We start from the raw sequence: 14,857 nt of genomic DNA, 5'->3' as shown, positions 1-14,857 counted from the left end.
GGCTGGAATTATTTAATTTAATACATTTATTGGATTGGGATCTAAGGAAGCCTCTAAAACAGCTGTTTCCTTTAAGTGGCTGTATTTCATCTCCACAGCATTGTACCCCATGTATCTATAAATTCTCTTGCACAAAATGCAAATCATGGGTATGGCATTATTGCATTGGGTTTGGATTTTACTGCCATATCATGCTCCCAAAACAAATTTTAGACTAAACTGTACTCCAAAATTCTACAACTCACCCTACTTGTGAATCATGGGAAAGCATACAGACCTTGTCATATATAACCCTCTTCTTGTGTTGGTTTCTGTTAAGATAAAACTGTCAGGACATCAGTCAAGTTGGATGAAAACCAGGAAATGTAGGTTTTGGCAGACAACAACTGTTATTCTAATTTTAAAGTGAACAGTTTTAAGATTTTTTCAAAAGTTTTGCCTTGTATATATATATATATATATATATATATATATATATATATATATATATATATATATATATATGTATAAATATATTAGAACCTTGTTTCTGATGTTCCCCTCTTTAGCATGTTGCTCGCAAAGTCATCATGTTCAAAACTGAGGTTATTGTGAGATCTTGAGATCATAAGTAGTTTCTCTTTTTTCGTATAATCTCTTTTGCTTGAGACCTGGGGAACTACCAGTCTGTCCATAGGATCCTCTTTATTTTCTAATTTCATGTAGCCTTTGCTGTTGCTACGGTCAAGCCTTGGCCAGCTTGGGTGTTTCCTTTGCTCTGGTTGGACAGTTAATGTTGATGGGCTTCTCTCTAAGTCCAAAGACTTGGAATGTGCAGAGAGTATGTGGAGGGAATTGTTGGAGCCAAAATCCTTCCGGGCAGCACCAGGAGATAAAAATCTCCCACTTGTTGATCCAGGAGAAAGTGAGGATTGGGATGACATGGAAGGGGACTCAATGGCTGAATTGCTCCTAAGGAGAACTGCATTAGGAGGCTTATACGTTTCTGTAATATCAGTTGAGGGAACGGCCAAGGATTCCATGGATGGCTGTCTTGATTTGCCTCTGCTGAACTCTGAGTCCTCTGTGATGTTATCAATGTCTGGTTCATCGATCACACAATTATTTAGCTTAATCACAGGAAGAGTAAAAGCATTAATGGAGGATGAAACTATGGACTTGGTTTCACATTTCTTTGTGGCATTGTTTCTGTCATCCTTGAAACGGTTTCCTTCTGTATGCAGCCCAAAGATTGAACCAGATCTGTCTCTGCGTATTGGAAGCATAAGGCGTGAGCCCCTCTTGGCTTCATTAAACAAGCCTTCATCCTCTTCAGTGGAGCTTGTTCTTCGTGACACTCTGACATCATTTCCCATCCCTGAGAAAGTCAACAGAGTGTTTGCTGCCAGCTTTGAAGCACACTGGTTCTGATATATTTTAACCTCATGGTCGACAGCCGGCCCAGTGTAGGCCCCATTCATGTACTTCTGCTCTTTGATCCTTAAGCTGTGTATGTCAATTACAGTGGAATAGATGTCTCTCATGTGTATGACTTTGGTTTCCTTGTCTCTGTTTTCATGAAGTATGGCATTAGCGCAAATGAATATAAAGATCCCAATGCCCATTGTGAAGGGTCCCAGCATTTTCATTTTTTCTGAATGCAAGTGTTGCTCAAAAAACTGAGCAACCATACCTCCGCGGTCTTGTGTTACCTTTGTATCATTCGTGGACAGCTTCGAGTCCAACGCCACAATGTGTTCCTTATGGGGCCAGTAGCCTAACACTGCCATTGCTATTCCAATCATTGATATTAATATCCCAAGAATGAGAAAAAATCCCGAAGGAGAGTACAACCGGATCTTGCCTCTGACAACCACCACATCAGCCCGGGGTTTTCGCTTTATGCTTTTCTTCTCCTGAGCAGGCGGTTGTGTAGGCAAGGGCAGATGGTGTTGGGATCTGGCCGAGTCTTGCCTCTTTAAGGCTGCCAGCCCTGTTATTACACCCCCAGTCGCTATCATGCTGCTATCCTCTGCCCTGCAATAAAACACAATGGACAAACACAGAGTAAAATGCATCTGCTTTCTTGACAGCCTGTTTTTATTACTGGCATGTTCCTCTTGTTAATCAAACTGAAGGGATCTTAGCTGAATAAACCTCAGGGGTTCAATCAAGCTATTAAAAGAATCAGCTGTTAACCGTTGTTATGCTGGGAGATTCGACTGTAAACAAGATGGAACATAATTGCCTACAATGCATTAAATATGGAAAACAGGTATTTAAAACCATCATATTTTTAAAACTTGTGTGCATTCATTAAGTTTATTGAAATATGTATTTATTTTTCTATTTGATGTTAAATTTTAAAACAATTCAACAGCCTCTTAGTATTGAGAAATGTAGAATGGAAAAGAAAATGATGACAGAGAGAACAGGAGAACCACTCAGGCAGCATTCAGCATGGTCAGAAAAAACCTATGCAGACAATGCAGAACAAGATAAACAGCTAAAAAAAGAAAACAAATTCTTTGAAAATCCAAGCCTAATCCTTTCCTAACCAGCCCAAATCATGGTGCTGTTTTCAGTTTCATCTCTCACCATGTTAAACAATTCAATAGGTTTAAGGACAAGCAGCAGAGGAGACATGCACATCCCTTCCAAACAAAAAAAAAACAGAAAGATACTGTGCTCCTATTTCCTCTTGGGATCCCCCCAAAGAAAGGTTGTGTCCATTCTAAATGTTTTGCTAGGTGTTATAAATAGACACAGAGAAAGCAATATTTTTAAGAACTGCAACTCTCCCTAACTTATCAACTTCTCAAAGATGTGTATTTGTGATTTCCTTTCATGTGAAGAAATAGTCGGTGACATCTGATGTGAAATTGAAATCAACAATGCACAGGTGTGTGGTGGTTGGGAAAGGGTTTGCCTTTTGAAAAGTCAGACTCTACTCTTTAAAAATAACAAATGCTTCTCCTTTCTGTTACTGAATTCAGTTAATCAGCATTGACGTCCAATGACCCTGCTAGAAAGATAGACCCTGCTTGTTTGAAAGATTATGATGGATATTGTATCTTCCTTGGAACCACAGTACCTTGATTAACTTACTACACTATGGGGGCTTAGGGCTGAGAACTGTCATAGAAACAGAAATAGGTACATGTGTAAAGATACAGCATCTTTCCATTCCTAAGATAATATCCTCAGGAAGGCATCTTGTGTGTGAAGGGTTTGTTTTTCAGCATGATAATAACCTTCAAGCAGCAGCCAAACTCAACTTCAAGTACTTCAACTGAAATAATAATTGCTTTGTTGGTAACGGTTGCCATTGTCCTGACTTTAACTGTATGAAATGTTGTGCAATGGGCTTCTGGAGATAGTCACAAAGAAGAAAGCAACCAACACAATTATGCTCTGGGAGATTATGAGGAATGAACTGGCAGGAATAGACCACAATAAACGTCTGACTTTGTGTAACAGAACACCAAGAGTATGTGCAGGTTTAAATACATATCAAAGAGAGGTATACGGCTGAGACAAACCTGACAAAAAACTTCCCTGTGTTTGCATTTCATAAGAGTGTTCTTATGATCCCATCGGCATGACATCCTATGCAATCGTGTAAACATGACTGCAAGTTATTGCTTGTATTTTCTAACAAGGAGGGATGCCAGTATAGATGTGTCCACAGTTTGGTGTACATAGTTGATCATGTTTTGAAATACTAGGTGTTCCACCTGAGCCTATTTGAAATGCAAACCATAGTGAATGTACTTATTATTTATTAATATGGTGTAAAGCAATAAACATATCACTGATGTATATATATATATATATATATATATATATATATATATATATTAATATTAGTGGAATAAGCATTTATGAAGGTAAGAACATGCCTGATTAATTAAGGTACTATGTAATAAATAAAATTGTATGTGCTTGTGATGTATCACAATGAGAATATGAATGTTACCTTCTATACTACCAATATGTGTGATATTTGAACCATTAGTTGATCCTATCAGCATAAGCGGACTGGCCATCAGGTAATTCTGGAAAATGCCAGAAGGGCTGGTACATTTTTTAGTTCAGTGGGCCGGTCGCCCCGTGTAGACTCCCGGACCGCACAACCCCCAAGACCGCACTTTAATGGGACCCAGACTTCACCAGCTGTCGCCCCCTTGGGTTACAGTCCAGGGCCGTTTTTTGGTCCCAGACTTCCCCTGCCTATCAGTACACTAAAGGCAGGAAATTGTATTTATAGATTATCTTTATTACTAAAATGTTTGATAACAAACACATTCGAGCATGAAGAGCAAACAACTGAAATTTTTTAATATAGTGAATTGATATGTTGTGTAAGGAATACCCCAGATAGATTTTTAATTATTTAAAGGTCGAATCATTTCATACATGATAGGTGGCTTAAACTTTGGTATATCCTGTGTATAGCCATGTTAGAAGCTGTCCAAATGTCAGTTTCCTCTTTTCATTAAGCACGTTATTAAAAACCTGCAGAGATGTTATATATTATTGTAAAATCACAGGTACTGCTTTGCTCTGTGTAGGCATTTTCCTCAATTTTGACAGAAAGTCTATGTGGGTGTCATCATATTTGTAAAAGATATGAGTTAATTTAACTCTAATCCAGGAACACAGTGAATACTAAGAAGAGAGAAGAAAATACAGCCCATAAAGAGGGAAAGTGTTAAGATGTGTTTCATCATGGTAAACAAATTATTGTTACGATAGAAAATTATACAACTGGTGATAAAAAAACGAGGGAAAACTGGAAAATGGCAGTAAGAAGTTGAAGTGAACATTTGTGGTAATCAGTTTTCATCTATGATAATTATAATTTTACAAAAAATATTAATATGATTAAATTACTAAAATTATAATATTTCGCATAAGTAATCAGCAAAACCTCTTTGATAATGCTAGTGGTTATTCAATAAAAGCTTGATTTTGGGTAATTTGATATTTAAAAAGTGTATTTTACATGCTACAACCCAAATGTTATCTTTCTTGTCTGACTACAGTAGCAGCAGGCAAAAGTATGATGGGTCTAACATCAAAATTTGCCTTCATACCACTAAGAAACATAAACAAGCTCTCAGACTCTTAAAATATCAATAATGGTGGCCAGATTAGGAAAACGGAAGATTGAAAAGAAAGATCAATTTTGGAGAATTCAAAAAGCTGCTGCAATTTACTTGTAATACATTTACAGCTTAAAAGTCTAGTGGACTGTATTCATGGCTAATGGAATTGCAGTTCTGATCAATACTTTTAAAGTAAATGACACATTGGAATTTTTCTCCACATAGAAATACAGACCACACAGAACTCTCTGTCCCTTTCCGGCAGATAAGGGTAAATTATAATTAGGTTTATCTTTTGAGTCAAGAATACTACCCAAAGAGGGATGGGACATCGCTCGATACCATAGGAGTTAATTAATGCATTATCTAACAAAGCTACCTATAGGTCGCTCTGTGTTGTCAGATCCCTGGTGCTAAAAGGGCTCCTCTCCTGGCTTTAACACCAGCTGTAGTCCGTCTCTGTCAGCTCAGTCTTGCTCTCTTCACTGTCATTGCCTTGAGAAGCCACATTATTATCTTCACCATTTGCAGTGTGACTATATTGACCTCGCTACCTGGCACATTGCAGTGCATCTCAGTGCATTCTAGTGTATCACAGTGCACTTCAATACCAGCCCGGTGCAGACTTCGATGCAAAAAATGATCTGGTGGTGCATAACAACAATGATTGTCCCTTGTCTGCAGCACACTGCTGAGCTTGCTAATACAGTTAGGTCCATAAATATTTGAACAGTGACACAATTGTCATCATTTTGGCTCTGTTCACCAACACAATGGATTTGAAAGGAAACAAAGTGCTTTAAGTGTAGACTTTCATCTTTAATTTGAGAGTAGTTACATCCAAATTGGGTGAACAGTGTAGGAATTTGCCTTCAGCACGTGAAATGCATCATCAATTGGATTCAGGTCAGGTGACTGACTTGGCCATTGCAGAACATTCCAAAAAGTCTTGGGTTGCTTTCGCAGTATGCTTCGGGTCATTGTCCATCTGCACCGTGAAGCACCACCCAATGAGTTTTGAAGCATTTGGCTGAATCTGAGCAGATAATATATCCCTAAACACTTCAGAATTCATTATGCTGCTTTTGTCAACTGTCACATCATCAATACATTCAAGGGAACCATTTCCCTTGGCAGCTATACATGCTCATACCATAATACTACCTCTACCATGCTTCACAGATGAGGTGGTATGCTTTGGATCATGAGCAGTTCCTTCCCTTCTCCATACTCTTCTCTTCCCATCATTCTGGTACAAGTTGATCTTTGTCTCATCTGTCCATAGGATGTTGTTCCAGAACTGTACAGGGTTCTTTAGATGTTTTTTGGCAAACTCTAGTCTGGTCTTCCTGTTTTTTGGGCTTACTGATGGTTTCCATTTTGTGATAAACCCTCTGTATTTACTCTGGTGAAGTCTTCTCTTGATTGTTGACTTTGACACAGATATGCCTACCTCCTGGAGGGTGTTCTTGATCTGGCCAGCTGTTGTGAAGGGGTTTTTCTTCACCAGGGAAAGAATTCTTCTGTCATCCACCACAGTTGTTTTCTGTGGTCTTCTGGGCCTTTTGGTGTTCCTGAGCTCACCAGTGCGTTCTTTCTTTTTAAGAATGTACCAAATATTTGATTTGAACTAATGAGGCAATAACACACACCTGGCCATGGAACAGCTGAGACAGCTGAGCAGCCAACTGTCCAATTACTTTAGAGCCCCTAAAATTTGGAGGACCACATATAAAATGGAGTGTAATTCCTACACTGTTCACCCAATTTGGATGTAACTACTATTTTTTTCCTTTCAAATCCATTGTGGTGGCGTACAGAGCCAAAATGATGACAATTGTGCCACTGTCCAAATATCTATGGACCTAAATATCTATGGACCTAACTGTATATCAGTTAATCATAATTATACCTTATTATTATGTGACCTCCTCAGTGTCTGATGGAGCACAGAGTCTCTCCATCCTTCTTTCACCAAGGTGCCCCTCTGACTGAAATATGTGGTGTTGCAAGTTGGGCTTTGCCACACTTTCATTCAGGTCTATATATTAGAGATGATAGGTCCAGCTCCCTCTTTTGGGAATCTGGTTATTTGCATCAGCTGGAATTAAGTCAAGGCCTGATCTCCATGCAGTCTGTAGCCTTGGAGTTGGCCTCCTTAAGCTGTGCTGCTGGCCTTGCTCCTGAAGCAATAATCCCACCCCCCTTTGGTTAATGTTCTTCACTCAAAGGATAATGATACATTGCAAATGCAACACGTTATCTGAAAAACAGGATACTACCCAAAGGTTGTGTGGTCCGTATGGGATAATTCATTAAAAAGGTAAACACAAATATATGTTAATATATTTAGGAAGCTAAAAGGATGACATTGTGTAAGGAGGCCACTGCCCTGTGTGATGGATTAGTCCTGAGTACTTTAATACACACACTACGCTACACCAAAGTACCAGCTATTTTTAATTAGGTATTTGGTTTTCCCAGTAGGTCATTTTAATTGGCTTGAAATCAACAATTAATACTCCAAAACCATAAGAGGAAAGTGTTATTTGTATATTGTATTTTATTTTAACTCATCATAAATTACTCGGTGGTGTTCATTTTACTCCTAACTCATAATTCAGTTTTCCAATTTAGCTGCGCAAATGAATACAAAATGACCACAAGTCATGCATATAGAATATAGGCAGTTAAAAAGAGCGATAAAAAGCATAGATCAGGTGAATCTGTATAGTTTAAAAAACACTATTCTCAATAACCCCTGGCTGGACTGAGATTACAGATATTCACAAAAACACAACACACACACTCACCCATCATGAATTCCATGAATGATAATAAGGAAATAACTAAAACATTCCCTGCTTTATTTTTTTAAAGGCTTGTGCACAATGTTTGTGGAGCATTCACTAATCCCTTCGTGAGTGTCTTGTGTTTTCTGAAGTATACTTGATGATCTCAAGAGTCAGTCATTGCATGAATTGCATTTGTGTCCTAGATTTACTTTCTCCTTATTATTAGATATTTGGTGGTTATGTTCATTTTGCATATAATTCTGTCTTTCATAAGTATTCATGTATTAAACATCAGGCAATGGTTATACAGACACACATTTCAGAAAACTGACATGTCATGCTAAGGTAATGTAGTGAATGCTTCAAATATCATGCCCTTGACTAGAGAAGTGTTACTTTTCATGCAGATACCTTAAAGAAGAATAAATTATATTTTAATCTATCTTTTCAATCTTTTAATTACTGTAGACTCCCAGTTCCTTCCTGTTGACGTTGTTTCAGATACACATCATTGTTTGTTATGAAGAAACCTTAGACAAATGGGCCTTGAATATTCATCTTCTTGAATGCAATATATACCATAATGAAACTCTATACATTTGTGAGGAACGAAGAGAGAAATTGTTTCTCACTTTCTCCATAAGCATGGATATATTTAATATCTAAAACATTAATCTGGAAAAGCAGCACATTAAAGACCAGCAACCCTGTTCATTTGTAATGTCCATGTATAATGTGACTTGAATTCCATACTACTAATACTCTTGAACAAGAATGTATACTTCTCTTAAAACATTGTTTCCTTCTTCAAGGACTCTTTACATTGAGCCATAAAATCACTATGAGAAAACTATATATGCATTCAATATAAGGGTGTTGTTAACTGAGATTTCCAGCCATTGAGAACAAATTAGGCCAATGTAATCAGGAATGTAAATGTATCAGCAAAAGGGTATTATGTGTTATTGATTTTGTTTTTGTTTTTCTAACAGTAAATAACTATGGCGAACTTTGCTTAATTATATTAAATACAAATGCAAATGAGAGACATTTCTAGGAATAATTTGTTAATTATTTGTATGGTACTGTATTGAAACAAATAGCCATTTGTTCTTTTGCATTTTATAATGGAGCCCATAAATAACATATTCCTGGATTTAACTAAACTACAATGTCACACAATGGGCTGGATTAAATCAAAATTTTGACCCACCCGCTAATAGAGAACTACAAACCTGTACATCATAGCGGTTACATTTATGATTAGAAGAAAATGGCATCTTAATAAAAATGAAGATCTTAATAAAAATGAAGCCGCAACTGAGTACAGTTTTGTAGTTTTCTATTAGCGGGTGGGTCAACGTTTTGATTTAATAAAGCCAATGTTTTTAGAATGTAATGTGTTAGCTGGGTATAAATATATTAATATTACAACACATATCAAGTATGAAGGTTCCATGAATAGTGTATTATAACATCATTAATTTAATAAAACTGTTATTAATTATCTATTAATATTATATGCATTGCTTATAAAGTGCTATATGCATCCCCTGACCACTATTCTTAGAAGGTTTAGACAATTATATATACATATAAGAGAAAATAGGCATTACATTATTTAAAGACTGCATTTAAGAACAACAACATTAGTATTGATTTCCACTGGCACAGCAGACAAAGGTCTGAGCCATTCTTAGCAGGATGTTTCTTTATGAGAATCTAAAGTGAAAATATAGCCAAAGGGGAAGCCATAGCTGTGGAGGCCTCTTGGGGATGCAGCCCTTTGCTTTCTGGAAGTGGGGTTTAAACACCCACTGATGACAACAAGGCGGACAAGTAACCTTGAATTTGAAGTTAAATTTTTATATCCTTGGGCTAGCCGTGTTTAATCTCATATTGTTGCAATTTTGTATAAAAAAGTGCAGTGTACAGAATAAGTTTTAATCAACTGCTATTGTCTGTCTCATGTTTTATGTGTAGTTTTAACACCAAATACATCAGTTTTTAATAGGAGAGGCTTTGGCATAAACTGTACAGGTTTGAGAAACAAATGCAAAAAATCAAACTTCAAATCAAATGTGACTTTTTTAGAGCTCAAATTCAAACACTTACTGAGTAGGACTCACAAGTCAAATTTGAGTAATCAAAGGCATAGTGCATTTCACAAACTATTATTTTGTATCTGTCACTGCCCTTTTAGGGAATTATGTAGCTGTTTTGCAAACTATATAATTTAGTACTTGAGATACCTCCAGCTGTTCAATACAACAATTCAGAGTTTAGTACAATAGATATACATAGGTAAAATGACAATACACTATTTTTAAATTGTCTCTGCTGTAACTAAATCATTTTCATATCTGACATATATACTACAGCAATAAATTACCATATGAAATCTATCAAAGCTTAAGGAAGTATGCAATGTATGTATTAAGTACAAGAGTGATGTAAACAACCACTAAGAAATGCTTTTGTAAAGGCACAACCAGGATGGTGGTTAGTATCAGTGGTGACTGGAAAGTGCATATGTACAATATGATTTTAGAACAGGGATCTAGGTGTTTCATTTCCATAATTTAATCCAGACAGAAAACAGGCTGGTCAGTAGCAGGAGATATCTGATTTAAAAACAAAATTGTACAAGGTCACATGACACACACTGTGGGCTAAAAATATATATGAAGGGATGTATTCTGTCATAGTTTGCTTGACAAGTTCAATGTCAAAACCTCCAAACCTCCACACTCACATAGTCATCATCAATTTCTGTTTCTGCTTCAAAGGAACTGGTGTAGCCAACTTAGCTTGAGTGGACATGTGAGATGCTTAACCCACCATCAGAACTGATTTCTGTTACTAGAGTACTACAAGAACTACAAAAAAAACAGGCCACGAGGTCCATATCTCAACATAAACCATCATCAATCTGATGTAAGAGAGAAAGTCCATCAACCACACATTGCAACTGCCACAGTTACAAAACACTGCTAAGCATAGCTAGAATGAAAAACACAACAACAGACAGTATCCAATGGTACTATGTCATGTTCTTAGATGTGACCTTATGGAAAAATGCAATGGTCATGCAATGGTTCCATAGGGTTCAAATGCAGTTACTTCACTACAACTATCAAAACTCTCACTGTTTTGGCAAAGCTATAAAATATAACTGGAACTTCATCCAGCATCACGACCTTTGCTTGCCTTCATAGAGGCAGTGTCATTTTCCAAGCTTTTGACTCATCGCCATTATTGCTTTTGACAGACATCCTTGGCACAGCTCTCCAGCAGTTTGATCTGCCTCCATAAATCTCTGAGGAGTTTGATCCAGTTTTCTAATAGGAATGGCCTCAGATGCCTCATTAGAGAGAGGAGATGTCGCTGTCAAGGCTAGTTTGCAGCTAACTATGGACCAAACCATTACTAATGAAATCTGAACTCTCACGGTGAACATTTTGGACCTGGGTGTGCCACTGACATCATTGCAGGATGTTTTAATGATTCAGGATTGTGGTAGTAATGTCCCTCAAACTGTGCTTGTAGTTCATTGAACTACGAAATATTACCTGAATATCCTCAGATTTTTGTAATCAATATGTAACATTTTATTGACGGTATATAATTTAATAAACATACCAGGCATTGCTTTAACCATGAAAACAGTGTATTTTATAAGCCATGTGAATTTCAATAAGATTACAAATTACTTTGTTAATGCAAGATCTTATGGTTAAACTTGCAGGAAGGGTGCCATGTATTATTACAGATCTTATGTTTAAGACAGAAGCTAGGACTGCTTGTGTACAATTCTTTCATATTTAAATCAATTGATAAAGTAAATAGAAACAAACAAAATTTCTGAAATATACATTTCCTAAAGGACATTAAATACAATCAAAGTATATCGATAAGTAAAAATAAATCTTGTCTTTATTAGTTGCAATTTGTATAGGTCAGTGTATTTTACTAAACCCTTTGAAGAAAAATATGTGGTTAGTTTGAATAAGTTTTTGATCATAATTATGTAACTGTAAACTATCAAAGACATCGGGGGAGGAAATGTCAGAGATCAGTCACTAATTAATATCCGCATCTGAAAACAGATCTCAAAGTTAGGTTAGTTTACATAGTAGTTTCATTATTCATCAAAACATCACAAATATTATATTTCTTAAATCTATTGATATTATTAGTATTAGTAGTGGTGGTGGTATAGCAGTAGTATGAATATCTCACCTGTAGGATGAATCAGCTGCTCAGTGTGGCACATTATTTGATCATTGGAAATGTCTGATGACGGTTTTAATGCTCCCAGATCCTAAGCCATGTCAATGTATATTCTCCGTGTGGATTCTTGAAGACTCTGCTCTTTCTCAGACACAGGACAGCATCCCAGGGTGGAAAAGCACCAACGTGCACAACAGAGGGCTCTCCTCATTTCTCTCTCCATTTCATTAGCACACTTGTGAACTCGTAAAAGCAATACTCCATGCAAGAGCCACCGGGCTATGGAAAAAGAAACGACCAGCCATCAACTCGCAGGAAATGTCGATGGTTTAACGTTACAGTTGTAACAGATGTATCCAGTTAAATCGCAGTCGTCAATCAATCAGCTTCGGGAGAAAGAAAGCAAAGGAAAGTTAGCCAAGTAACACAATGTTTCAAAAACTGATCTAAAAAACGGTGTACACTGTAAGTGTAGCAATAATGAACTGGAAACATTTATTAGTAACAAAAACAATGCACTACTGAAGTAGCAGTAATAATAATAATAATAATAATAATAATAATAATAATAATAATAATAATAATAAAAACACATACACATACAAGAAGAAGGCAAAGCAATGAATTACCTGATTTTATCACCCAGGTCCTTTATTCTTATTTTTACAGGCTATCATTTGTTAAAGAAAAGAAAGGGAGAGAGAGGGAGAGAGACACTGAGAGAACAAACGCAAGATAAACAACCTAAAAAGTTTCCCTTGGAGAACAAAATAGAAAATCCACTTTTCGGTCCTTGAATTGGGCAAAACTGTATGCAAATTTGCTTTTAATGTGCAATGACTCTTGTTTTTACTCACTTTAAGCTTTTGTGCTCTCTGCCAGCAAAGACCTATCAGTCAGGCGCTGCTCCAGCACACAGCGCGGATTGGCAGAGAGAGAGAGAGAGAGAGAGAGAGAGAGAGAGAGAGAGAGAGAGAGAGACCCACGTGATGCGCAGGCGCAGAGGTGACGCAGGCTGCGCTGCACGGAGGATCAGACGCTCATCTGAATAACAAATACAGCCTGATTTTGCTGTCTCCGTTTGTTCATATTTCATGAACGCTCCGTTAATCATTAATGTGAACTTGTAGATACAGGATATTTAAAATGCAACATGTTTTATTATTATTATTATTATTATTATTATTATTATTATTATTATTGTCAGGGAGATTGTATCATATCGTTTTCTAAGACTTAATATCGAATAGCTGTATAACAAGACATTTCATTGCATCTTTTTTTAAGTAAGGGGGCCACTTATAAGTATGTGGGGGTGGAAGTCGCTCACACTGAACTGAACTGATCCAATCCGCACAAAACAAAGAGTATATCATTTTCCATTCAGGATCATTACTATTATTACTTGATTTCTTAGTAGACACTTATCCAGGGTGACTTAAATTGTTATAAAATATGACATTATTTTGTTTACATGTTACCCATTTATACAGCTGGGCATTGACTGGAGCAGTGTGCGCCACAGCTCATGCCCTGCACTACTGCACACTACTGAAAAAACAAACAAGCTAAATACCATTGGTTACATGGACATTGACAATGCGATCATAATTATAAAGCAAAGTCCCTAACTCTACATGCATATATTTCCAAAAGTTAGTTTCCACGATTTCAACCTCTTTGTGGTGTACATTCCCATGTCACTACGAACTGATGGCATTTCCTCTTTTATAGGATAGATATTAAGCAGTATACACGTGGGCTTTTTTACACTGTTATGGAGATGCAAATTAAAAAGTATTTAGTTTTCAGATAAGTTTTATTAGATTGTATTATTATTATTATTATTATTATTATTATTATTATTATTATTATTATTCAATAAGGGTTTTGTTGTTAAACTATAAACTTCATTGTACAATAAGAGCCTAAGCTTTAAAAACACTGTTTCTCAAAAAAGACAAACAAAATTCTTTCCCAGAAACTCAAATAATATCATCATGGAAGATTTACAAAAACACAGATCGATATCTATAATGCTGCAGATTGCCTGGGTAGTATCACTTCCTGTGTTTATATATTGCATGCCTGACTTTTCGACTTTTGAGAAAAAATAAAAAATGCAATGGGAGGGGGAGGGAGAGAGGAAGTGAGTGTTTGTCTTTCTACTTCACTAAGGATTTACTCCCTTTTAGGGTATTATTTGAAATTATTGTAATTTTAAACATCGACTATAGAAATATGTCAAATATTGATTATTTTTTAAATGTTATTGTTCAATTACATGTGATGGGCGTTTGTTGTAGTAGCTGTTTATGATTCTTAAAGATACTGTAGAACTTTTTTTAAACTGGATGTTACAGCTATGAGGTTCTTTTGGGTTCTCACATTTTAATAATATTATAATAAATAAATATTTGAAATTTGTTGCTGACCTAGATGTACTTGTGGTCTTAAAGGATGTTCTTTTCTTTTGTTTTAAATGACACGAATCTGACATAATCTGAATTAATGCCAAATCTGAAATAAGTCTAAGACCTTGTTAGGTAGGCTATTAACTTAATTGAGTAGTACTACTAAAGATGTCTATGTGACATCATACACATGGATGTAATACTGTTTATATAAACACATTTTTACCAAAAGTCACAGAATTGTCAAGGAAATTAGATGTTCTTAAATGTATGATTCTTAATATAAAGAAGTGTATCATGCACCAGTTTGTTCAAAGGAAGACAA

At 36.2% G+C, this 14,857-nt stretch overlaps 1 protein-coding gene across 3 annotated transcripts; it reads right to left on the bottom strand.

The window, feature by feature from the left end:
- Window positions 1-486: 486 nt before the first annotated feature.
- tmem200a (transmembrane protein 200A) lies at window positions 487-13,042 on the bottom strand. Of its 3 annotated transcripts, XM_066699427.1 has the most exons (4): window positions 12,976-13,042; window positions 12,748-12,788; window positions 12,128-12,504; window positions 487-2,016 (listed from the first exon to the last, which is right to left on the bottom strand). In XM_066699427.1, exon 4 carries the CDS (start codon window positions 1,998-2,000, stop codon window positions 516-518), a length of 1,485 nt encoding a protein of 494 aa, XP_066555524.1. In that variant the 5' UTR covers window positions 2,001-2,016; window positions 12,128-12,504; window positions 12,748-12,788; window positions 12,976-13,042; the 3' UTR covers window positions 487-515. The 3 variants fall into 3 exon arrangements, with proteins under 3 accessions (XP_066555524.1, XP_066555513.1, XP_066555535.1); XM_066699416.1 differs by lacking the exon at window positions 12,748-12,788; XM_066699438.1 differs by lacking the exons at window positions 12,748-12,788; window positions 12,976-13,042 and adding an exon at window positions 12,863-12,969.
- Between the last annotated feature and the right edge of the window lie 1,815 nt (window positions 13,043-14,857).

The sequence above is a fragment of the Amia ocellicauda genome, chromosome 1 (genome assembly GCF_036373705.1).
Source record: "Amia ocellicauda isolate fAmiCal2 chromosome 1, fAmiCal2.hap1, whole genome shotgun sequence".
In the NCBI taxonomy this organism is placed as follows: Eukaryota; Metazoa; Chordata; class Actinopteri; order Amiiformes; family Amiidae; genus Amia; species Amia ocellicauda.
This window is presented reverse-complemented; position numbering and strand designations above follow the sequence as displayed.

Bases quoted from the DNA above. Each gene is read 5' to 3' on its own strand.
- tmem200a (XM_066699427.1), bottom strand. From the start codon at position 2,000: ATGATAGCGACTGGGGGTGTAATAACAGGGCTGGCAGCCTTAAAGAGG.